This window comes from Cherax quadricarinatus, chromosome 20 (genome assembly GCF_038502225.1).
Source record: "Cherax quadricarinatus isolate ZL_2023a chromosome 20, ASM3850222v1, whole genome shotgun sequence".
Taxonomy (NCBI): Eukaryota; Metazoa; Arthropoda; class Malacostraca; order Decapoda; family Parastacidae; genus Cherax; species Cherax quadricarinatus.
In genome coordinates this window covers 39,182,371-39,208,571 of record NC_091311.1, presented here as the reverse complement: position 1 = coordinate 39,208,571, position 26,201 = coordinate 39,182,371, and the positions used below count along the sequence as shown (strand labels likewise).

Below are 26,201 nucleotides of genomic sequence, written 5' to 3'. Positions count from 1 at the left end.
GGAGACATGATAACGACATACAAGATACTGCGGGGAATAGACAAGGTGGACAGAGATAGGATGTTCCAGAGAGGGACACAGGGACAAGGGGTCACAACTGGAAGCTGAAGACTCAGACGAGTCACAGGGACGTTAGGAAGTATTTCTTCAGTCATAGAGTTGTCAGCAAGTGGAATAGCCTAGCAAGTGAAGTAGTGGAGGCAGGAACCATACATAGTTTTAAGAAGAGGTATGACAAAGCTCAGGAAGCAGAGAGAGAGAGGATCCAGTAGCGATCAGTGAAGAGGCGGGGCCAGGAGCTGAGTATCGACCCCTGCAACCACAATTAGGTGAGTACAATTAGGTGAGTACACACACACACTCGTGGAGGAGTCACGCGGTTTGAGCTCGTGTTTTGGTGGTAATTTCTGACTGTGCCATAAGGAATAGAGTGTGGGATATAGGCGTGTGCACGCATAAGAGTGCATATAATCACTTAAGCCCCGATCACAGAAAAGAAAACAAAGGAAATAGTGACTAAGTGTTTAGTGGGGGCCGTTGGAAGGAAGGTGAACGGTTGTGTCAGGCCTAAATAGTGTTGCCATAATAACACAGTGGGGTATTTTGAAGAATAAGTGCGACTCAAGACCAGGGAGATAAGAGATATGTATAGATGTGTCAGTAAATACAGTGAGTGAGTGAAAAAATTAGATGAGCTAGAGACCACAGTGCCTACAGGAAATTAGTGGAAAAATTACCGAGAAGCATCAAGCATTTTCATACTGGGACCCAGGCGGACGACAACATTACTCCACTGCCAGCCGCAAGTAATATTCACCTGGTTTGAATTGCATGGGGTCAGCACCAGTCTCTAGCTGGAAATTGGGGGTCACTCTCCTCGAGCTATCAGAATTAGAATAAGCAGCATTTACTGGCATTTAATAGAATTTATTGAGGTGTAGGAGAGTTAAGCAGTTAATGATAGATAGCCTAGTATGAGAGGTAGCCTAGCAAAGCCTAGCATACAGAATTGAACGTAATTTTAGGCACAAGAGAGTGCAGTGGGAACCAAAAGATTGGGTACATATGCAAAACATATGTAGTACATACGAGGGAAATAATGACTGCTTACATAAACACACGCATACACACACACATACACACACACATACACACACAACACACACATGCACATACACATACACACACATACAGGATTTCACACCTTTATGTGAATTGACCCTCAAACCCTTCCTTCTCTCTCCGTCTCTTTGTCTCTTTCCCTCTCTTCCTCTCTCTCTCTCTCTATTCTTCTCTCTCTCTCTCTCTTACTCTTTGTCTCTTCCTCTCTCCCTCTCTTAATCTTTCTCTCCCTTCCTCTCTCTCTATTCCTCTCTCTCTCTCTTCCTCTCTCTCCCTTTCTCTCTTCCTCTCTCTCTTCCTCTTTTTCTCTCTTCCTCTCTCTCTCTTCCTCTCTCTTTTCCTCTCTCTCTTCCTCTTTTTCTCTCTTCCTCTCTCTTCTTCTCTCTCTTCCTCTCTCTCTCTCTTCCTCTCTCTCTTCCTCTCTCTCTCTCTCTCTCTCTCTCTCTCTCTCTCTCTCTCTCTCTCTCTCTCTCTCTCTTTTCCCTTCTCTCTCCCCTCTCTCCTCCTATCTTTCCCTTCTCTCCTCTCTTTCTCTCACTCTCTCCCCTTTTCCTTTTCACTCTCCCCCTCTCTCTCCTTCTACCTTTCCCCTCTCTCTCTTTTCTTCTCTCTCTCTCTCTCTCTCTCTCTCTCTCTCTCTCTCTCTCTCTCTCTCTCTCTCTCTCTCTTTCTCTCTCTCTTTCTCTCTTTCCTTTACTAAAAAAAAAAAAAAAAATGGTTGGGACTCGTAGGAATCAGGGATCAGATGACAATGGTATTGGTAGGGAGGAATGGATGGAGGAGCAGTGGAGAAGGATGGAGCAAGAATGGGAGAGAAAATTAGGAGAGCTTTCTGAAAAAATGGAGAAAGAGCTCTCTGCAAAATGGGAAAAGAGGTTGGAGAAGGAGACGAAGAAATGGGAGGCACAAGTCGAAACTGCAGTAGACAGGGTAAGGGTCCTAGAGTTTGAGGTAAACAGGCTGAAGCAAGTCTCAGGGGCAGTGACCAGAGAAGACACAGCATATGAAGCTGAGAGGATGAACAGGAAGGAAGGAGATATGAATTATGCTAAGGTCATATAAGCCTGAAAAGAAGGGTCAGGGAGTAAAAGGAAAGAACAGCTGGGTGCAGATAGAGAGGGAGATAAGTCGAATGCTGAGGCACAACCATGCTACCAAGAGCCACTGGAAAAATCAAGGGAGAAAATGACCATATACAGACAGGAACCAGAGTCACAGAGGGAGAGGCAATGGGATGAGAAAAGGGCAAAATCAGTGTTTATCCATGGGCTTCGGGAGAGAGAGGAAAAGACACACACTGAAAGACGGCAGGAAGAAAGAAAGGAGATTGGGAAAATCATCATGGAAATAGGGGAGAAGACATGGATGATATTGTAAATTTTCAGAGAATAGGGGAGTACGTGAAGGGGAGAAACCGACCGATCAAGCTGATTCTCAGGACAGAAGCAGTGAGGAACAGGATCCTCCAAGAGAAACCAAGGTTGAAAAACTCGGAAGAGTACAAGAAGGTGTTCCTAGACAGAGACAGAACACAGAGAGACAGCAGCTGAGGGAGAGGACAAAAAAAGCAAAAGGAGATAGGAAAGGAAACAAGGATGGAACCAGCAGAGGTCAGTCAGAGCAGAACAGAGAAGCAAGGGCAAGCACACACACAACTATCCTCAGAACCCCACAACCTATCACACCATCCCAACACAAGCTACAATCCATACCCACAGCTTCCACCCAACCCCCAATCATAGAATCCCACAGTATGCTACCAGGTCTCCCACCCCCACAGGCCCCCCAAACCACAGTATTGGAAAGGAAACTGAAGGTATGGTACACAAACACTGATGGAATAACAAGTGGGAGGAGTGGCACAAAAGAGTCAAAGAGACATCACTGGACATCATAGCACTCACAGAAACCAAGCTTACAGGTATGATAACAGATGCCATCTTTCCAACGGGATACCAGATCCTGAGGAAAGACAGAAGGAACAGGGGGGGGGGGGTGGAGGAGTGGCACTGCTGATCAAACACTGATGGAATTTTGATGAGCTGGAGAGAGGAGACAGCGGAGAAGAAAGTGATTACATAGTGGGAACGCTTCACTCTGGAGGTCCCAAGGTGGTAATTGCAGTGGTGTATAACCCACCACAGAACAGCGGGGGACCAGGGCATGAGTATGACGAGAGCAATAGAGCGATGGTTGACACACTGGCTGCAGTGGCCAGAAGAGCTCATGCATGCAGGGCAAAGCTCCTGATCATGGGCGACTTTAACCACAAGGAGATCGACTGGGAGAACTTGGAGCCACATGGGGGCCAAGATACATGGAGGGCTAAGATGATGGAGGTGGTACTGGAAAACTTCATGTACCAACATGTAAGGGACACTACAAGAGAGAGAGGAGAGGATGAGCCAGCAAGACTGGACTTAGTATTCACCTTGAGCAGTGCAGATATTGAGGACATCACATATGAAAGACCCCTTGGGGCCAGATATCATGTGGGTTTGAGCTTCGAATACACAGTAGAGCTACAAGTGGAGGGGGAAGCAGGAAGGCCAGGACAAATGAAACCAAACTACAGGAAAGGGGACTACACGGGAATGAGGAACTTCCTGAACGAGCTTCAGTGAGACAGAGAACTGGCAGGGAAGCCAGTTAATGAGATGATGGAATATGTAGCAACAATGTGCAAGGAGACTGAAGAGAGGTTTGTACCCAAGGGAAACAGGAATAATGAAAAAGCTAGGATGAGCCCATGGTTCACCCAAAGGTGCAAGGAGGCAAAAACCAAGTGTGCTAGGGAATGGAAGAAATATAGAAGGCAAAGGACCCAGGAGAATAAGGAGAGCAGTCGTAGAGCCAGAAACGAATATTCACAGATAAGAAGGGAGGCCCAACGACACTATGAAACGACATAGCAGCGAAAGCCAAATCTGACCCGTAGCTGTTATACAGCCACATCAGGAGGAAAACAACAATCAAGGACCAGGTAATCAGGCTAAGGAAGGAAGGAGAAGAGACAACAAGAAATGACCGTGAAGTATGTGAGGAACTCAACAAGAGATTCAAAGAAGTGTTCACAGAGGAGACAGAAGGGACTCCAGAGGGACGGAGAGGTGTGGCACATCACCAGGTGCTGGACACGGTACACACAAACGAGGAAGAAGTGAAGAGGCTTCTGAGTGAGCTAGATATCTCAAAGGCAATGGGGCCAGATAACATCTCTCCATGGGTCCTGAGAGAGGGAGCAGAGGCGCTATGTGTACCCCTAACAACAATATTCAATACATCTATCGAAACAGGGATATTGCCTGAGGCATGGAAGATAGCAAATGTAGTCCCAATCTTTAAAAAAGGAGACAGACATGAAGCACTAAACTACAGACCAGTGTCACTGACATGTATAGTATACAAAGTCATGGAGAAGATTGTCAGGAGAAGAGTGGTGGAACACCTAGAAAGGAATGATCTCATCAACAGCACCCAACATGGTTTCAGAGACGGGAAATCCTGTGTCACAAACCTACTGGAGTTCTATGACAAGGTGACAGCAGTAAGACAAGAGAGAGGGGTGGGTGGATTGCATTTTCTTGGACTGCAAGACGGCGTTTGACACAGTACCACACAAGAGATTAGTGCAAAAACTGGAGGACCAAGCAGGGATAACAGGGAAGGCACTACAATGGATCAGGGAATATTTGTCAGGAAGACAGCAGCGAGTAATGGTACGTCGCGAGGTGTCAGAGTGGGCACCTGTGACCAGCGGGGTCCCACAGGGGTCAGTCCTAGGATCAGTACTGTTTCTGGTATTTGTGAACGACATGACAGAAGGAATAAACTCTGAGGTGTCAGTGTTTGCAGATGACGTGAAGTTGATGAGAAGAATTCATTCGATCGAAGACCAGACAGAACTACAAAGGGATCTGGACAGGCTGCAGACCTGGTCCAGCAATTGGCTCCTGGAGTTCAATCCCACCAAGTGCAAAGTCATGAAGATTGGGGAAGGGCAAAGAAGACCGCAGACGGAGTACAGTCTAGGGGGCCAGAGACTACAAACCTCACTCAAGGAAAAAGATCTTGGGATGAGTATAACACCAGGCACATCTCCTGAAGCGCACATCAACCAAATAACTGCTGCAGCATATGGGCGCCTGGCAAACCTCAGAACAGCATTCCGACATCTTAATAAGGAGTCGTTCAGGACCCTGTACACCGTGTACGTTAGGCCCATATTAGAGTATGCGGCACCAGTTTGGAACCCACACCTAGCCAAACATGTAAAGAAACTAGAGAAAGTGCAAAGGTTTGCCACAAGACTAGTCCCAGAGCTAAGAGGTATGTCCTACGAGGAGAGGTTAAGGGAAATCAACCTAACGACACTGGAGGACAGGAGAGATAGGGGGGACATGATAACAACTTACGAAATACTGAGAGGAATTGACAAGGTGGACAAAGACAGGATGTTCCAGAGACTGGACACAGCAACAAGGGGACACAGTTGGAAGCTGAAGACACAGATGAGTCACAGGGATGTTAGGAAGTATTTCTTCAGCCACAGAGTAGTCAGGAAGTGGAATAATTTGGGAAGAGATGTAGTGGAGGCAGGATCCACACATAGCTTTAAGCAGAGGTACGATAAAGCTCACGGTTCAGGGAGAGTGACCTAGTGGCGACCAGTGAAGAGGCGGGGCCCGGAGCTTGGACTCGACCCCTGCAACCTCAACTAGGTGAGTACAACTAGGTGAGTACACACACACACACACACACACACACACACACACACACACACACACACACACACACACACACACACACACATCACACACACATATGCACACACGCACCCACACACACACGCACACACACACATACACGCACACACACTCACCGTTCAAAACACTAACTCTAACTGATGCTTCCTTCATTCCCTGAGGTGCACAGATGTACACTCCTGAGTCTTGAGTGGTCACGTCTGGGATGACCAGGTTGCTAGTGGTGACTGGCCCCTTGTCTGTGGTGATGGTGACTCCTCTCCGTGACCCGTCGAAGGAAACCATCTGCCAGGAGACAAGAAAGATGGCTTGGTAAACCCCCTCCTCTCGTACCATCGAAAGATACCATCTGCTAAGCAAAATAAAGATGATATAGTAACCGTTCGTTCCGACTTGACTAATAATGTCACTTGACAATGAAAGTAAAAATAGTTTAGTCGCCCTTCGTCACAGCTCGTCCTAGGATACCATCTGTAAAGGACAATAAATATGGTTTAGTTATCCCTCACCGTGACCAGTCGAAGGATTCCAACTGCCAGAAGACAACGAAGATAAATTAGTTACCCTTCGTCCAGTCTCAGGATACCATCTACAAACAGACAATAACAACAGCCTGAAACCCTTACTAACAAATCAGTCCAAGCAAAAGTTTCGCTCCACAAACACACAGAAAAAATATATTGTAGTGAATTAAATTCAGCGAATTTATCTCTCCCAAACAGTTTTGAATAACAAATAAATTAAGTTTATTTGTTCCAGTAGCGCTACAGCCATCAGCACACACTTTCAGTAAATAACTTTTTTTACACAGTTTTGAGGTAACAAAAATTATGAAGCTGCAGACTACAGCATGTTTACGTGGTTATGTTTTGAACAGCGTTATTAAAAATATTACAGTGGGAGACCTTGAGATGGAGCCTAACCCACCTTTTCGGTGTATTTTGAAATAAAATGAATCTTATATTCATTATGCTGTTGAATATATTTTAGTTCAGTGAAGCTTGACGTGGTTAAGCTGACGTTCCCATGGTTCGGCTGACATTCCCACATTGTTGCTGACGTTCCCACGGTGTGTCTGCCGTTCCCTCGGTCTGGGATAAACTTCCAAGCGATGTGGCTGACATTCCCACATTGTCAGTGACTTTCCAACTGTGATAGTGACGTTCACACGTCGTAGCAGAGGTTCCCACAGCGAAGGTGACTCTCCGATGAATCCCGCTGTTGCATCATGTATTACACAATTAATCAACCCTCATCCCCGGTGGACACTAACAGAGTGTGACTCGCATAATACTGATCATGAATTCAAATCCCACGTGAATGTCAGAGTATTCGTAATGCTTCATTAGCATAATTGCGAATTCCTGGTCCACAGTTTGGTGTGTCGACCTAAATACTGTAAACCATCTTTAGAGAGGCCGAATCCTGAGTCACTAAGTAGGAACTCCATCTCCATTATTTTGACTAAACCTTCAAATCTATAAAGAAAACAAGAAAGTGTAGAAACCTAATTTGCTTTTCAGCAGTTCCTCCTCGTGTTTAAACAAGTGCTGCTCGTAGCAGCCTGTGGTTCTCCTCGTATTTTTCCAGCCTGACTATGTTTTTTTTAAGTCTTTCAGTCTTCAAAGTTTATGGACTGATCACCTCATCTTCAACCTTTCTCTGCTTCTGCTGTCTTCGTATTTATTCACCTCTGTATTCGACTGAAGAAGCCTGCTGTGTAGGCGAAAGGTTTCGGAAGGGAGATACCTATCTGTTGCACAGGAGTCTTAATCATCCACTGGTCGGTATTGTGTACCAATATTATAATGATATTCCAATTTTTACTGTTGAAATAATGTAAGCATTTTTATTAAACTGACTTGATATATTTCTTCTTTATTTCTTCTGGGTGTTGATGTATTTTTTTCGCCACAACCAAAAATCATAATAAAAATTTTGTCCACGTCGTCAATTTTTTTTTTAATTATATAATGGCTATTGGTAAATACGCTTTTGATCTGCGTTCGTGTGAGTCACGGTATTTCTTTATTTTACACATTTTCCTCAATGGGTTTTGCGATTTTATGACTATAGCAATTCACTTTATTGTCAGTACATTCCCCTGGCAACACTGTCTTCCCTCACAAAACTTGAGTTTCGTTGCATTTAACGATTAGGAAAAAAATTCACATTTTCTGTTTAAGGATTATTAACACACTCAGTGTCTAATTCTTTCCTATAACAATTATTTTGCATAAATTTTAGATCGATTTTTTTCCACACACAAAAGCGTAAATGTAAATAAATATTTTTGTGGCGATTGGTTTCAGTTAATTTCTTTTGTAATTTATTTTATGATGACTATCTCATCATACTACTGTATGTATGTATGTGTGTAATTATGTGTGTGTGTGTGTGTGTGTGTGTGTGTGTGTGTGTGTGTGTGTGTGTGTGTGTGTGTGTGTGTGTGTGTGTGTGTGTGTGTGTGTGTGTGTATGTGTGTGTGTGACAGGGAGGGATTAACTTACCTTGTCCCTGTGGTACCAGAAAACATGCTCGGGCGGCTCGGGGCTGTCAGGCACAACACAAGTTATGTTGAGAGGTGATCCGTGATCCACGTAGAGTTCAGGTCCTGGTGGAATCACAGCCCTCGGTTCTGTATAAATGAGAAGCAACGTGTACGAGAGGAGAGCAAGTGCCGTGCTGCATGCTGCCTTTGTCACCGCTGTTCGCCACTGCCCTAACCTGTGACGGTTTACCAGCATAAATATAAATCAATGGATCTCAAACATACCACTGAAAAAAACTCTGACACGGTATTGAAATTTCCGTGACATACTGCTGTCCCCTTCGGGTATAACATAAGCTAGCAATGTTTTCCCTGTAATATTCTCTCATGCAGGTTATGTTTCAAACAAGAAGTAATGAAATCTGTCAGCCTGAGCCTAGAGACGTCAATAGGTTCAGGCTGACAGATTTCATTACCTCATGTCGTGCCAAATAGGTAAAACTGGTCAGTTAGCAAGAACTCATTTAGTATTAAGTCGTTTCTAAAATTTTCTCTTATGCATTTAAAGACATTTTTTTTTTCATTTATGTTAATATAAAAATTAATGAATTTGTACCAAAAGAACCTTAGAAAACTTACCTAACCTTATTATAGCAAGCGTAATTTAATTTAGCCTTATCCAACTAAATATATTTTATAAGTTTACAATAATTTAATAATTAAAAAAAAGACAATAAAATATATATTCTTCGTTAGATTCAGAATGATTTTTACGAAATTAATTGCATACACAAATTTTCCCTTGCCCTATTCGGCAAGAAGTGCGTTGCTATTTAAGCCAAAATTGCAAGTTGAGACATATATATATATATATATATATATATATATATATATATATATATATATATATATATATATATATATATATATATATATATATATATATATATGTTGGAGTGCGAGCAAAGTAACATTTATGAAGGGGTTCAGGGAAACCGGCAGGCCGGACTTGAGTCCTGGAGATGGGAAGTACAGTGCCTGCACTCTGAAGGAGGGGTGTTAATGTTGCAGTTTAAAAACTGTAGTGTAAAGCACCCTTCTGGCAAGACAGTGATGGAGTGAATGATGGTGAAAGTTTTTCTTTTTCGGGCCACCCTGCCTTGGTGGGAATCGGCCAGTGTGATAATAAAAATAAATAAATATATATATATATATATATATATATATATATATATATATATATATATATATATATATATATATATATATATATATATATATATATATATGTCGTGCCGAATAGGCAGAACTTGCGATTTTGGCTTAAATAGCAACGCTTATCTTGCCATATAGGACAAGTGAAAATTTGTGTATGCAATAATTTCGCCAAAATCATTCTGAACCTAACGAAAAAAATTTATTTCACTGTGTTTGTTTAGTATTAAATTATTGTAAACAAATCTAAAATATATTTAGTTGGGTTAGGCTAAAATAAATTGCTCTTGTTATAATAAGGTTAGGTAAGTTTTCTAAGTTCCTTTTGGTGCAAAATTATAAGTTTTTACATCAACATTAATGAAAAAATGTATCTTTAAACGTATAAGAGAAAATTTTAGAAAGGACTTAATTTCAAATGAGTTCTTGCTAACTGATCAGTTTTACATATTCGGCACGACATATATATATATATATATATATATATATATATATATATATATATATATATATATATATATATAATATATATATATAAACAGAAGAATATACTAGGTCTTGTCAAGTAGCAGCTCCAGCGCTGTACAATTGATCTACAAGGCTTACAATAGGAAGGTTTCAAATACTGCACATTTTGTGACAAGTTTGTATCAGCAGCCACCTACTATTCCCACAGCTCTAGAAGCTTTCTTAGTACGAATGGTGCAGTGCTGGACCTGCTACCTGTCACTACCACGGTTTGACATATAGAATTCTGAGACATTGATTGAGCAAACAAAAGTTGCTAGAGATTAGATGATTACGGAAACGAATTAGTAATAGGAGCGTCAGGAAGAATTTTTTTAATCTTAGGATAGTTAGAACCTGGGAAGACCTGGACGAGAAAGTGGAGATGTCCTTAATCACTGCTTCAAGAGAAGACATGAAAGAGCCCGGGGGGCTAGAGTTTTACAAATGTCCGTCAAGGCAACCCCTGTCTCGACCCCTCCTAACATATATCGGTGAGTACAACTGAGTGAGTACATATATGCGCCACTAACGCTCAATCGACACTCAAGGCTAACCAAATTATTAATGCCACACAATGGACGGTAAAGGTTCGTGCGTCAAGACAGTTTACGACAGTAATGTGACACTGTGGTAACATCTTACCTCCTACCATTTCCAGAAGAGCAGATTACAACGTAACCCCAAGGGAATTCACCCAGTATATGTGACCTCTACTTCTGTTACACTTGCTCAATTATACCTCTCTCTCCGCTAATAAGCATTTTTGAAGTCGACCAATTTGTTGCTCTCACGACGGTTCAAAGAGAGGGCACACGCTTACCCTGTGTTTAGGCTTGATTACAGACCATTATTGTTTTACACCACAATTGCAGCAGGTTTTCTTACGTGTATATATATATATATATATATATATATATATATATATATATATATATATATATATATATATATATATATATATATATATATATATATATATATATATATATATATATATATATATATATATATATATATATATATATATATATATATATATATATATATATATACATAGCATTTGGTCATCGAAATATTGGAGGAATTTGAATGTGGTTCTAATATGTCATATCTTTGATAGCTTTTATAATTTTTAAAAGTGAGCCCATAAAGTCATTATTCCTACGCAGAAGCAATGTGAATGATTGGAAATTACTCTAGGACTACACTGCTTTGGAAAGAGTTGGGGTTATCTAATTGGTTGCTTGAGAATGACGGCAAGTTCCTCTATTGGCTACATGCAATGTCAACAATTTCACATTCACTGATTAGACTCTAGAACCTTTCAAAGTGACCCCCAGATATGAGATCCGAATGGGGCTTATAACACTAAGAAGCTATTTTGATTCGAAGTGGCAGTGTGACCGTCCTGAAATTACTAGCAATGCGTGTGATTCACTATGCCACATAAGTTACGCAGTGAATCTCATCTCGTGAATAACGTGGGCAGGCTGATGATACCAACAACTACTTTGAGGTTTTGCAATGAGTGTTAGTCTATGCATTTGTACTGTTTTCTGGGTAGATGTGGTGATGGTGGTATCGGTGGTGGTTATAGAAATAGTGATGATGTTAGATGTGGTGCTGGTGGAAGCCTAGGTAGTGGAAGTGTAGGTGAGGGCGGTGGAAATATTGGTGGTCATGGTGTAAGTGTTAGTTGTGGTGGGGTGGTGGTAATGGAGACAGTGTATGTAGAACTGGTGATGGGGACAGTGGTACTAGTGGAAGCGCTCATGATAGAAGTTGAGATGATAGAGGTAGTCTTAGTGACGCTGGTAGCTTAGTGGTGCTGATAGTCTTAGTGGTGCTGGTAGCTGTGTTGATACAAGTGGTGGTGGTGGTGGTGGTGGTGGTGGTGGTGGTGGTGGTGGTGGTGGTGGGGGGGGGGGTAAGTGCTTTCGATGGAAAATGTAGTGACGAAAATGGTGTTGTTGGTGCTGTTTGTAATGGAAGTTATTTTTATGTAATTGGCGGTGTTAGGAAGTAGTGGTGTTAGTGGAGGTGGTGTTAGTGGAGGTGGTGTTAGTGGAGGTGGTGTTAGTGGAGGTGGTGTTAGTGGAGATGGTGTTAGTGGAGGTGGTGTTAGTGGAGGTGGTGTTAGTGGAGGTGGTGTTAGTGGAGATGGTGTTGGTGAAGGTGGTGTTAGTGGAGGTGGTGTTAGTGGAGGTGGTGTTAGTGGAGGTGGTATTGGTGAAGGTGGTGTTAGTGGAGGTGGTGTTGGTGGAGGTGGTGATAGTGGAGGTGGTGTTAGTGGAGGTGGTGTTAGTGGAGGTGGTGTTGGTGAAGGTGGTGTTAGTGGACGTCGTGTTGGTGGAGGTGGTGATAGTGGAGGTGGTGTTAGTGGAGGTGGTGTTGGTGAAGGTGGTGTTAGTGGAGGTGGTGTTAGTGGAGGTGGTGTTAGTGGAGGTGGTATTGGTGAAGGTGGTGTTAGTGGAGGTGGTGTTGGTGGAGGTGGTGATAGTGGAGGTGGTGTTAGTGGAAGTGGTGTTAGTGGAGGTGGTGTTGGTGAAGGTGGTGTTAGTGGACGTCGTGTTGGTGGAGGTGGTGATAGTGGAGGTGGTGTTAGTGGAGGTGGTGTTGGTGAAGGTGGTCTTAGTGGACGTGGTGTTAGTGGAGGTGGTGTTAGTGGACGTGGTGTTAGTGGAGGTGGTGTTAGTGGAGGTGGTGTTAGTGGATGTGGTGTTAGTGCACGTGGTGTTAGTGGAGGTGGTGTTAGTGGACGTGGTGTTAGTAGAGGTGGTGTTAGTGGAGGTGGTGCTAGTGGAGGTGGTGTTAGTGGACGTGGTGTTAGTGGACGTGGTGTTAGTGGAGGTGGTGTTAGTGGAGGTGGTGTTAGTGGAGGTGGTGTTAGTGGACGTGGTGTTAGTGGAGGTGGTGTTAGTGGACGTGGTGTTAGTGGAGGTGGTGTTAGTGGAGGTGGTGTTAGTGGAGGTGGTGTTAGTGGACGTGGTGTTAGTGGAGGTGGTGTTAGTGGAGGTGGTGTTAGTGGAGGTGGTGTTAGTGGAGGTGGTGTTGGTGAAGGTGGTGTTAGTGGAGGTGGTGTTGGTGAAGGTGGTGTTAGTGGAGGTGGTGTTAGTGGAGGTGGTGTTAGTGGAGGTGGTGTTAGTGGACGTGGTGTTGTTGAAGGTGGTGTTAGTGGAGGTGGTGTTAGTGGAGGTGGTGTTAGTGGACGTGGTGTTAGTGGAGGTGGTGTTGGTGAAGGTGGTGTTAGTGGAGGTGGTGTTGGTGAAGGTGGTGTTAGTGGAGGTGGCGTTAGTGGAGGTGGTGTTAGTGGAGGTGGTGTTAGTGGAGGTGGTGTTGGTGAAGGTGGTGTTAGTGGAGGTGGTGTTAGTGGAGGTGATGTTAGTGGAGGTGGTGTTGGTGAAGGTGGTGTTAGTGGAGGTGGTGTTAGTGGAGGTGGTGTTGGTGAAGGTGGTGTTAGTGGAGGTGGTGTTGGTGAAGGTGGTGTTGGTGAAGGTGGTGTTAGTGGAGGTGGTGTTAGTGGAGGTGGTGTTAGTGGAGGTGGTGTTGGTGAAGGTGGTGTTAGTGGAGGTGGTGTTGGTGGAGGTGGTGTTGGTGAAGGTGGTGTTGGTGAAGGTGGTGTTGTAGGGGGTAGTGTTGATGGAGGTGTTGTTTGGTGAAGGTGGTGTTAGTGGAGGTGGTGTTAGTGGAGGTGGTGTTTGGTGAAGGTGGTGTTGGAGGAGGTAGTGTTGATGGAGGTGTTGTTTGGTGAAGGTGGTGTTGGAGGAGGTAGTGTTGATGGAGGTGTTGTTTGGTGGAGGTGGTGTTGGAGGAGGTAGTGTTGATGGAGCTGTTGTTTGGTGAAGGTGGTGTTGGAGGAGGTAGTGTTGATGGAGGTGTTGTTTGGTGGAGGTGGTGTTGGAGGAGGTAGTGTTGATGGAGGTGTTGTTTGATGGAGGTGGTGTTGGATGAGGTAGTGTTGATGGAGGTGTTGTTTGGTGGAGATGGTGTTGGAGGAGGTAGTGTTGATGGAGGTGTTGTTTGGTGGAGGTGGTGTTGGAGGAGGTAGTGTTGATGGAGGTGTTGTTTGATGGAGGTGGTGTTGGATGAGGAAGTGTTGATGGAGGTGTTGTTTGGTGAAGGTGGTGTTGGAGGAGGTAGTGTTGATGGAGGTGTTGTTTGGTGAAGGTGGTGCTGGAGGAGGTAGTGTTGATGAAGGTGTTGTTTGGTGGAGGTGGTGTTGGAGGAGGTAGTGTTGATGGAGGTGTTGTTTGGTGAAGGTGGTCTTGGAGGAGGTAGTGTTGATGGAGGTGTTGTTTGGTGGAGGTGGTGTTGAAGGAGGTAGTGTTGATGGAGGTGTTGTTTGGTGGAGGTGGTGTTGGAGGAGGTAGTGTTGATGGAGGTGTTGTTTGGTGGAGGTGGTGTTGGAGGAGGTAGTGTTGATGGAGGTGTTGTTTGGTGAAGGTGGTGTTGGAGGAGGTAGTGTTGATGGAGGTGTTGTTTGGTGGAGGTGGTGTTGGAGGAGGTAGTGTTGATGGAGGTGTTGTTTGGTGGAGGTGATGTTGGAGGAGGTAGTGTTGATGGAGGTGTTGTTTGGTGGAGGTGGTGTTGGAGGAGGTAGTGTTGACGGAGGTGTTGTTTGGTGGAGGTGGTGTTGGAGGAGGTAGTGTTGATGGAGGTGTTGTTTGGTGGAGGTGGTGTTGGAGGAGGTAGTGTTGATGGAGGTGTTGTTTGATGGAGGTGGTGTTGGATGAGGTAGTGTTGATGAAGGTGTTGTTTGGTGGAGGTGGTGTTGGAGGAGGTAGTGTTGATGGAGGTGTTGTTTGGTGGAAGTGGTGTTCGAGGAGGTAGTGTTGATGGAGGTGTTGTTGGTGAAGATGGTGTTGGAGGAGGTAGTGTTGATGGAGGTGTTGTTTGGTGAAGGTGGTGTTGGAGGAGGTAGTGTTGATGGAGGTGTTGTTTGGTGAAGGTGGTCTTGGAGGAGGTAGTGTTGATGGAGGTGTTATTTGGTGAAGGTGGTGTTGGAGGAGGTAGTGTTGATGGAGGTGTTGTTTGGTGGAGGTGGTGTTGGAGGAGGTAGTGTTGATGGAGGTGTTGTTTGGTGAAGATGGTGTTGGAGGAGGTAGTGTTGATGGAGGTGTTGTTTGGTGAAGGTGGTCTTGGAGGAGGTAGTGTTGATGGAGGTGTTATTTGGTGAAGGTGGTGTTGGAGGAGGTAGTGTTGATGGAGGTGTTGTTTGGTGGAGGTGGTGTTGAAGGAGGTAGTGTTGATGAAGGTGTTGTTTGGTGGAGGTGATGTTGGAGGAGGTAGTGTTGATGGAGGTGTTGTTTGGTGGAGGTGGTGTTGGAGGAGGTAGTGTTGATGGAGGTGTTGTTTGGTGGAGGTGGTGTTGGAGGAGGTAGTGTTGATGGAGGTGTTGTTTGGTGAAGGTGGTGTTGGAGGAGGTAGTGTTGATGGAGGTGTTGTTTGGTGGAGGTGGTGTTGGAGGAGGTAGTGTTGATGGAGGTGTTGTTTGGTGGAGGTGGTGTTGGAGGAGGTAGTGTTGATGGAGGTGTTGTTTGGTGGAGGTAGTGTTGGAGGAGGTAGTGTTGTTGGAGGTGTTGTTTGGTGGAGGTGGTGTTCGAGGAGGTAGTGTTGATGGAGGTGTTGTTTGGTGGAGGTGGTGCTGGAGGAGGTAGTGTTGATGGAGGTGTTGTTTGGTGGAGGAGATGTTGGAGCAGGTAGTGTTGATGGAGGTGTTGTTTGGTGGAGGTGGTGTTGGAGGAGGTAGTGTTGATGGAGGTGTTGTTTGGTGGAGGTGGTTTTGGAGGAGGTAGTATTGATGGAGGTGTTGTTTGGTGGTGGTGGTGTTGGAGGAGGTAGTGTTGATGGAGGTGTTGTTTGATGGAGGTGGTGTTGGAGGAGGCAGTGTTGATGGAGGTGTTGTTTGGGGAGGTGGTGTTGGAGGAGGTAGTGTTGATGGAGGTGTTGTTTGGTGGAGGTGGTGTTGGAGGAGGTAGTGTTGATGGAGGTGTTATTTGGTGAAGGTGGTGTTGGAGGAGGTAGTGTTGATGGAGGTGTTGTTTGGTGGAGGTGGTGTTGGAGGAGGTAGTGTTGATGGAGGTGTTGTTTGGTGAAGGTGGTGTTGGAGGAGGTAGTGTTGATGGAGATGTTGTTTGGTGAAGGTGGTGTTGGAGGAGGTAGTGTTGATGGAGGTGTTGTTTGGTGGAGGTGGTGTTGGAGGAGGTAGTGTTGATGGAGGTGTTGTTTGGTGGAGGTGATGTTGGAGGAGGTAGTGTTGATGGAGGTGTTGTTTGGTGGAGGTGGTGTTGGAGGAGGTAGTGTTGATGGAGGTGTTGTTTGATGGAGGTGGTGTTGGAGGAGGTAGTGTTGATGGAGGTGGTGTTGGAGGAGGTAGTGTTGATGGAGGTGTTGTTTGGTGAAGGTGGTGTTGGAGGAGGTAGTATTGATGGAGGTGTTGTTTGGTGGAGGTGGTGTTGGAGGAGGTAGTGTTGATGGAGGTGTTGTTTGGTGGAGGTGGTGTTGGAGGAGGTAGTGTTGATGGAGGTGTTGTTTGATGGAGGTGGTGTTGGATGAGGTAGTGTTGATGGAGGTGTTGTTTGGTGGAGGTGGTGTTGGAGGAGGTAGTATTGATAGAGGTGTTGTTTGGTTGAGGTGGTGTTGGAGGAGGTAGTGTTGATGGAGGTGTTGTTTGATGGAGGTGGTGTTGGAGGAGGTAGTGTTGATGGAGGTGTTGTTTGGTGAAGGTGGTGATGGTGGAGGTGGTGTTAATGGAGGTGTTGTTTGGTGGAGGTGGTGTTGGAGGAGGTAGTGTTGATGGAGGTATTGTTTGGTGGAGGTGGTGTTGGAGGAAGTAGTGTTGATGGAGGTGTTGTTTGGTGGAGGTGGTGTTGGAGGAGGTAGTGTTGATGGAGGTGATGTTTGGTGGAGGTGGTGTTGGAGGAGGTAGTGTTGATGGAGGTGTTTGGTGGAGGTGGTGTTGGAGGAGGTAGTGTTGATGGAGGTGTTGTTTGGTGGAGGTGGTGTTGGAGGAGGTAGTGTTGATGGAGGTGTTGTTTGGTGGAGGTGGTATTGGAGGAGGTAGTGTTGATGGAGGTGTTGTTTGGTGGAGGTGGTGATGGTGGAGGTGCTGTTAATGGAGGTGTTGTTTGGTGGAGGTGGTGTTGGAGGAGGTAGTGTTGATGGAGGTGTTGTTTGGTGGAGGTGGTGTTGGAGGAGGTAGTGTTGATGGAGGTGTTGTTTGGTGGAGGTGGTGTTGGAGCAGGTAGTGTTGATGGAGGTGTTGTTTGGTGGAGGTGGTGTTGGAGGAGGTAGTGTTGATGGAGGTATTGTTTGGTGAAGGTGGTGATGGTGGAGGTGGTGTTAATGGAGGTGTTGCTTGGTGGAGGTGGTGTTGGAGGAGGTAGTGTTGATGGAGGTGTTGTTTGGTGGAGGTGGTGTTGGAGGAGGTAGTGTTGATGGAGGTGTTGTTTGGTGGAGGTGGTGTTGGAGGAGGTAGTGTTGATGGAGGTGTTGTTTGGTGGAGGTGGTGTTGGAGGAGGTAGTGTTGATAGAGGAGTTGTTTGGTGGAGGTGGTGTTGGAGGAGGTAGTGTTGATGGAGGTGTTGTTTGGTGGAGGTGGTGTTGGAGCAGGTAGTGTTGATGGAGGTGTTGTTTGGTGGAGGTGGTGTTGGAGGAGGTAGCGTTGATGGAGGTGTTGTTTGGTGGAGGTGGTGATGGTGGAGGTGGTGTTAATGGAGGTGTTGTTTGGTGGAGGTGGTGTTGGAGGAGGTAGTGTTGATGGAGGTGTTGTTTGGTGGAGGTGGTGTTGGAGGAGGTAGTGTTGATGGAGGTGTTGTTTGGTGGAGGTGGTGTTGGAGGAAGTAGTGTTGATGGAGGTGTTGTTTGGTGGAGGTGGTGTTGGAGGAGGTAGTGTTGATGGAGGTGTTGTTTGGTGGAGGTGGTGTTGGAGGAGGTAGTGTTGATGGAGGTGTTGTTCGGTGGAGGTGGTGTTGGAGGAGGTAGTGTTGATGGAGGTGTTGTTTGGTGAAGGTGGTGTTGGAGGAGGTAGTGTTGATGGAGGTGTTGTTTGGTGGAGGTGGTGTTGGAGGAGGTAGTGTTGATGGAGGTGTTGTTTGGTGGAGGTGGTGTTGGAGGAGGTAGTGTTGATGGAGGTGTTGTTTGGTGGAAGTGGTGTTAGAGGAGATAGTGTTGATGGAGGTGGTTTGGTGGAGGTGGTGTTGGAGGAGGTAGTGTTGATGGAGGTGTTGTTTGGTGGAGGTGGTGTTGGAGGAGATAGTGTTGATGGAGGTGTTGTTTGGTGGAGGTGGTGTTGGAGGAGGTAGTGTTGATGGAGGTGTTGTTTGGTGGAGGTGGTGTTGGAGGAGGTAGTGTTGATGGAGGTGTTGTTTGGTGGAAGTGGTGTTAGAGGAGATAGTGTTGATGGAGGTGGTTTGGTGGAGGTGGTGTTGGAGGAGGTAGTGTTGATGGAGGTGTTGTTTGGTGGAGGTGGTGTTGGAGGAGATAGTGTTGATGGAGGTGTTGTTTGGTGGAGGTGGTGTTGGAGGAGGTAGTGTTGATGGAGGTGTTGTTTGGTGGAGGTGGTGTTGGAGGAGGTAGTGTTGATGGAGGTGTTGTTTGGTGGAGGTGGTGATGGTGGAGGTGGTGTTAATGGAGGTGTTGTTTGGTGGAGGTGGTGTTGGAGGAGGTAGTGTTGATGGAGGTGTTGTTTGGTGGAGGTGGTGATGGTGGAGGTGGTGTTAATGGAGGTGTTGTTTCGTGGAGGTGGTGTTAATGGAGGTGTTGTTTCGTGGAGGTGGTGTTGCTATCAATCGTAAACTCAACGGGAGAGTTTTAATCAAGGCTTCGTCCTTCCAAATATATGCACTGATAACACTGAGATCCTCTTTCTTTGATCTCAAAGGAGAGATTGCATGGTCAGCCCTGTCTTGTTCGTCTCTCTCCCTCTCTCTCTCTCTCTCTCTCTCTCTCTCTCTATCTATCTGTCTCTCTATGTATCTATAATACCTCTGCTGGTGCTTCTTACTTCCTCTCTCATTACCGTTTCGCTGCTTAATCAACCCGTCCTCAACTGTCAGTAAAGCAAATGTACTTTCCGAATATTTAACGACGCGGTCTCTAAATTTCGTGCATTAGTAAGCAGTAAAATATAGTGTTCATACCATCTTATTGAACACGAGCGATTAACCATTTGCAAATATTGGCACATCAATATCAAACTGATCTAAACAAAGCCCTGTCTAATAGAACTTAATCTATCTTAGCATAACTAATATTTAATTTTGGTCCCAGGTTAGATTATGTAAAAATAGACGCTCTGTAATGAGTTCGAGAACCAATTTGCTATTCGGAGGAGGGGTTAATTTGGACCACCTCCCACGCATCTCTGTCTTTCAAAAACTTCTTTCTCTAAGGGCGTTCATTCCCTGTCACCCGAGCCTCTGTCGCCATTTTGTGAATGAGTTTCCTCTGGGATACAGATCAAAGGCCTTTTGACGTTCTAAATATATGTATACTCCCCAGCTGCTGGCACAAGCTGGGGTACGCGGGGAAGGATATTATTATTATTATTATTATTATTATTATTATTAGTAGTAGTAGTAGTAGTAGTAGTAGTAGTATCATTATTTGTGTGAAGTGCTAAGAGCTTGTGGCTCATTTGGCATAAGTAATGGTGAATGCTCGAGCCTCCATCCGCCAAGCACGAGACAGGTATGAGACTCTCGCAGTCAGGGTAAAAATGGAAAGTTGGAAAGTGGACGTACGTGTGTACATGGGTAGCAGCTAGCCAGCCAGCCAGCCAGCCAGCCAGCCAGCCAGCCAGCCAGCCAGCCAGCAAGCCAGCCACACAGTGATAACCAGAGTTCTCGGCGGCCGTGCTAGAGTAGACTGTTTTTCACGAAGATGGATTATAGCCGTGAGCCAACAAGTGGGTTAAAAAAAAAAAGACAAAAAACAAAAGAGGTCTTTTTATTATTATGGCATTTCTCTTGTAGATGAAACTTCTTTTGTAATACGAGATAAGCCCGTGTGGGTCGTTCAGTCCGCGAAGTGGTGGAGTTGCATTCTCCTTCCGCTAATCGAGGTCGGGTCTCTGGCCAGTCAAGCTGCAAACATCTATAGTGGCTCAAACAAAGGATGCGGGATATAACATATGAAAACACAAAGCTGAAAAAATAGAACAATAGGAAGAAGACAGAAGTACATGAATAGAGGACAGAAGTACATGGATAGATTGTTTACCGTCCACCTCTCTCGGCTTTCGTCTGAAACTCTATATAGATGAGAATGAAACGAGACTGGGCAGCATGGTACAAGACAACACTTACCAACCACATTAAGAGTGATGACTCGAGCTCTGGACGGCCGAGTGGACACCTGACACTCGTACTTCCCGGAATCTCGAAGCTGCGGATACTTGATCCTGAGAGACCAGACGTCCGAGCCCGGTTTGTTCATGGCCTCGAACCTGCCGTCATTGGTGAAGGTGAGACGACCCACTGTCAGCACATGGATGTCCTCGTGACGAACCCACGAGACCTGTCAGGACGTGACGAGAATGTGTTAGGAGAGAAAGAAAGAAAGAGAGAGAGAGAGAGAGAGAGAGAGAGAGAGAGAGAGAGAGAGAGAGAGAGAGAGAGAGAGAGAGATTTTTGTTCTGACTTCAAATAAATCACTTACAAAATATCACTGCATTGTTCGAGAGCCAAAATACTAGACGATATTGAAAGAAATAGCTCAACATCTTAGAAAGATGACCACGAATCTGTAAATTTTGTTGAAATATTCAGTGTGAGTGTTGAGAGCATATCGCGAGTATCTGGACTTTGTTTCTGCGAACTGATAACAAAATCACAACCCTCAAGTCTGGCACCAATTTAATAGTAAGTTAACTACTTGAAAAGATCAACTAGAAACTAGCCAGCTTTCACGTTCGTGCAATTCAAGGTGATGCAACGTGAATTCACTTACAGGATTCAAAACAAAAGTCACGGTGATGCTGGATGTAACCATATCAAATCTGATCACCTTTGGTTTTCTAGGCGATGTATGACCATTACAGATTCAGCGCTTATAATAAAAATAATCGACAATTCCTTTCCTTTTAGCAGCTTGTTAATCACTTGAAAACGAGAACGTCTATAGAAATTCTTTATTCTTTTTTTTCTTATTATTTAAAACCAGTAGTGATTGTTGAATGTCTCACAAAACTAAAAGTTTAAAGCCACGTACTGTTTTGGTGCCTATATTGAGAACGTGGCAGTGCAGGTAGGCCACTTTGCCTCTAATGACAGTGACGTTAGTGAGGGTGGTGTTGGCGAAGCTCGGCAGCACCTGGTTGTTGAACCTCGCAGGAGGGGTGAACACCCCCGAGGACCCGCTGGCATCCAGCTTCTGAGTATGGAGACTGGGGTAGACGGGCGGGGGTTGAATCAATGTGCTGGTGGTAGAGATGTTTGTGAGGCTTGAGGAACCTGAGGCTGCCACTCTGGTGTATACCTTCCCACTGGGCTCTGAGAGTGACACCGCTGATCTTGACCCTGTGGGTGTGACAGAGAGAGCTTAACACAATGCAGATTATGTGCAGAGCATCAAGCACTTGCCTTGATGTTGGTGAAAGAATTTTGATCCAAAGATATTGAAGCTACCAGCCCCTTTCTCAAATCAGTCCTGATTATCCAGTAACCTTTTTTCACTGAATGTGATACGTACTCTAATAATATGCAGCATTGTAATTTTATTTCAGCTCATTTCAAAGCCCAGACTGTAAGATGTAACTTACAGTATAATAAATATTAGTGTATATTCCAAGATTTGTATCTCTCAGTGTATATACACCCGAGAGGTGTATGTCTCTCAGCGTGTTTACACTGACTGACAGCTTACTTTAATCCCAATTTTAAAGGTTAAAATATCTTGACTGAGGATGAAGAGGCCGGTAGGCATTAAACCCAATTAACCAACCCTAAAACATATCTGGCTCCTACGAGCATATTACGTATTGCACACATAAATAATACTTATACGTGATGCTTATCTGCTCCTTTATATATATATTAGATGCCTCACAGTCAGTTAATCTGCCTGGACCTGGCGCCACAATCCACCAGTCACTCGATTCTTATTCCACGTCCCTTATACTTGACCGCGTCACACTAATCCTAGTTTTAGTTGTCAGTTAGTGATACGTGTAACTGAATAGGCCTTCGTTAACTGACAGTTTAGTATCGCCAGCTAGCATGATATCACGACACCTTAATCTTTTCATACTCCCACTGCGATCTACCGTCTGCCATTTATCCTGCCGTGTTTGAGCAGTATTTCGTCCCGTGTACAATCTTCTGGTCTATCGCTTCCATGCATCCCCGTGATTTATTCATGAGAATGCTGCTCAGATTACATTTGTACTTAATGATAAGTCACGTCACTTGGATTTGGGCCCTTAGAGGTAAATAAACTTAAATATGCAAATATAAGTAAAATGTATTTTGAATATACTTTATATATATATATATATATATATATATATATATATATATATATATATATATATATATATATATATATATATATATATATAATAAGCCTGCTATAATGGTGTATTATATAGAAAAATGGATGATTACTGTATGAAATTAACTTAGACCAATAATGCATATATTTAGGGTAGATAGGAATATATTTACAATGTACACATTTCAACTGGGAATTAACTTCCACAGAGGAAATAAATTCCACGTCTGTGATATTTTTCATCTCATTCTTTATCGTTTCTGTTGGCACACTCATTGATTTCCTGAACTCGGGTTCAGTGTTTTTAGTTGACCGATGATGAGACTGCTGGGATGTTTTGTAGTCTTTTTTTAGCCGAATGATTGAAAGAGCTCTGCATTCTAATTAAATGTCTTTACTTTCTAAACAATATTCGTCATGCTGAAACTCTGTACGAGCGGCTAATTATTGATGATTCACACTCAGTATGGTAGTGCAATAAAATCACTGTTATGTTTAGGGTTGAGGAAATGTTACGTATCGGTATTTACTTGATAATATTTTAATAATAAGTTTACCAAAGGACATGACTGTGAGCTTTTCTGTCAACCTGTTGCCGGTACACAACGATGTAATGACAGTTTGTCAGATGAATGACGTACTTCCCACAGGATGATCGTGATGACTGATGGTAAAACTTGATTATGGTCAAAGGCAAACCGAAGAGTTCTGTTAAATATTCTATGCAAAATGGAATCACTTGTGATTTGTTTCTGCCTTTTGTTTGTCTTAATGTCTGTTAGTCAGTGTACTTGGCTTTTTTTTTTTAATTTTCAATTCAAAATGGAATACATATACCAATCATTAATATTTATATACGTACCGGAAACGTATAAATGAGCACAACTTGACGGTGTGTTGCTATTAATTAGCTATTATGACTCATTAACCTCTATTCATTTATCTAGGATCTTGGCTAACTCTCGTGCAGGACCCGGAGTGCTAATACTTCCTCTTACATTGCCAGTGAGCGCCCACATGATTCTCCACCAGATGTTCTAACCTAATCATTTTCCTCTGATAAAGGAGTAATTTCCTCCAAAAGGCCTCATCAACGCCTCCGTTCTTTCCCATTTTTTTCTGAGGTTTTGCAGCGAGGATGAGACTGGAGGCAGTGACGTCGTGTTGAGGTGCCACTGGCTCACTGGTGAAAGCATTCGACTCATAATCCCAAGGTCTTGGATTCGATTTACTGGCACGAAGAAACATAAGGAGTCTCCCCACACCCTTGTTGCCCCTTGCTAACCTGCTAGCAAAAACAGGTCCCCATGTGCTAGCCGACTGTGGTGGGCCGTATCCAGGAGAAAAAAGTTGTATTAGAGAACTCTAGTCCTGCTGGAAGTCATATCCTGTGTTGAAAATTAAAAAAAAAAATTACTCCAGTGCTACTGGAAGTCATGTCTTATCAAAGAAAACTCCAGTACCTTCTAGAAGTGTTGAATAAAAGGAATCAGTGAAGTACAGTGAATTAAATGACGTTAATTATAAAAGAAAGTCTTGGAGATAAGTGTCTGGTGCGAATCGTATATAAAGAATATGGAGCATAAAAAAAGACTATGTCGTGGCATGAAAAGTATAATTTATAGAGTGGAAGAGTTGTTGGTAAGTTTTAGTTATTTGTAATGAATGGCAAAATATATAAATTGATCTCGAGAATTTTTAAATCTGGGGAATTGTGAAGGGTAGGTAGGAGAGTGTTAAGGTTTTGAGAGGCCGGAACTTGAGCATCCGGTAGACATGTTGATCAGAATGAGTGCAATATATTATATTAATATATTAATTTGACGTGTGAGGATCATGGTATCTGTGAAGGAATTCAGTCAAACTAGTTCTGAGGGAGGAGGGATGTACCGGGAGCTGTACTTTAAGAGACCGGTGAGAATAATTGGATCATTCGGATGATAATGCCAATGCCATAACAATATTCTCTGTCATTCAGCTGTGTTGGTAGCTCTACCACTGTACCATCTGCACTTATATACACTGATTGCTAGTGAAGCAGATTTCCACGCTAAAGCCTTGGGATCAAATTCCGTGAAGGGTACTGTGACAGATTGTGACATTATAGGGATTGTGAAATTTCAGTATTTTACCACAGGCTGTAATCTTTATGCGGCTTCATATGGTATTCTCATGTTTCCTTAATGGCATTTATCTACCTCATCGTATATAAATTTACCATCACTCGCAAATATATATTCATATACTCAAAATAAAGAATACAAAGTCACAAAACTGTGGCTGGAACAATACACAACCCGAGTGAATGAGACTAAACCCGTGTGATTTGTTAGCGGTTCAAGTCGGACCGAAACGTCGTCATAAGGATCGAGTCCCTGTCTATACATGCATATATTCAGGTTGTTCATTTCATTTCTGGGACAAGTAAAGAGTGTTGTGGAATCTCAATGGCGACATTTTGCCATAAATACATTTTTACTCTTACCACTGTTCTCAGTTTTTATTCATATAGAAAAGAGAGTCATCCTTTTACTTTATTTCAACAGCGTTTTTCTCTAAAAAAAAAAAAAAAAACTCTATTGAAGGCTTCTGTTAAATACCAATATACAATATCACCAGACTTGTGTGCGTTTGCGCTTTTTCTACTATCTACATTAATTCCTAAATAAAAAATGGTTCTAATATTATTAAAACAAGATAGAGATAATGACGGCTTAACTGAAGTGAAACTCTCAACTTAGGGTCACAATGTATATATATTTTCCACACCAAGAGGCGTGTGGCTCTTAGCATATATGCACTAAGAATTAACTCTGATCTTTATTTCAGGTAAGTACATAAGAAGAGGGGTGTGTGCAGGTAAAATGGAAGCTTAGTGACCCTCTAATAAACGATCTAAGGGTCTCTCAGACTGATACCATGTACTAACATTATGCCGTAATGATTTGGGAGTATTTGAGAGTAAGCAAAGCGGAAATATGGGTGAGATACAAGAAAAAAATGAGAGAATATTTCCAGAATATCATGTGTTGCTCACACTCCATCTGACAAATCACTCGAGAAACAACAAGGACCACAACAAACTAGAATGCAAATCTTACTCCAGCTGGCGCCTACACCCCATACATAAACATGGTGGCTTTAGGCAAGAGTCAAACGTCTCTTTACCAACAGTTGTGTATGTCCAGAAATCCTTCCCACTCTCACAAGTACAAGTCCTTGACATACACACAAACGCTCCATTCACTATTTTCATTACAAGAGCACACGAAACAAATTCCCGAAGAGAATTCTAGCCCCTCTGACCGAGCATGTTGATTACCCTCCCTTCATCCATTCCAACAATCCTCAGTAAAAAAAAATATCTCACGAGTGCTTGTATATGTATATGTCGTGCCGAATAGGTAAAACTTGCAATTTTGGCTTAAATAGCAACGCTCTTCTTGCCGAATAAGGCAAGCGAAAAATTGTGTACACAATAATTTCGCAAAAATTATTCTGATCCTGACGAAATAAAATATATTTCATTGTGGTTTGTTTATTATTTAGTTATTGTAAACTTATCTAAAATATATTTAGTTGGATTAGACTAAATTAAATTGCGC

General features: G+C 43.7%; 1 protein-coding gene across 3 annotated transcripts in view; it reads right to left on the bottom strand.

Annotated features, from left to right (window-relative positions):
- The window catches only part of LOC128700691 (cell adhesion molecule DSCAM-like), a 191,676-nt gene that overhangs the window by 4,423 nt on the left and 161,052 nt on the right, over positions 1-26,201 (bottom strand). For all 3 annotated transcript variants that reach the window (XM_070086969.1, XM_070086970.1, XM_070086971.1), the window contains exons 3-6: positions 21,316-21,623; positions 20,412-20,622; positions 8,399-8,526; positions 6,005-6,173 (exon numbers count right to left, since the gene is read on the bottom strand). In XM_070086969.1, the coding sequence (XP_069943070.1) occupies positions 6,005-6,173; positions 8,399-8,526; positions 20,412-20,622; positions 21,316-21,623 (816 nt within the window). The remainder of the gene's footprint in view (positions 1-6,004; positions 6,174-8,398; positions 8,527-20,411; positions 20,623-21,315; positions 21,624-26,201) is intronic.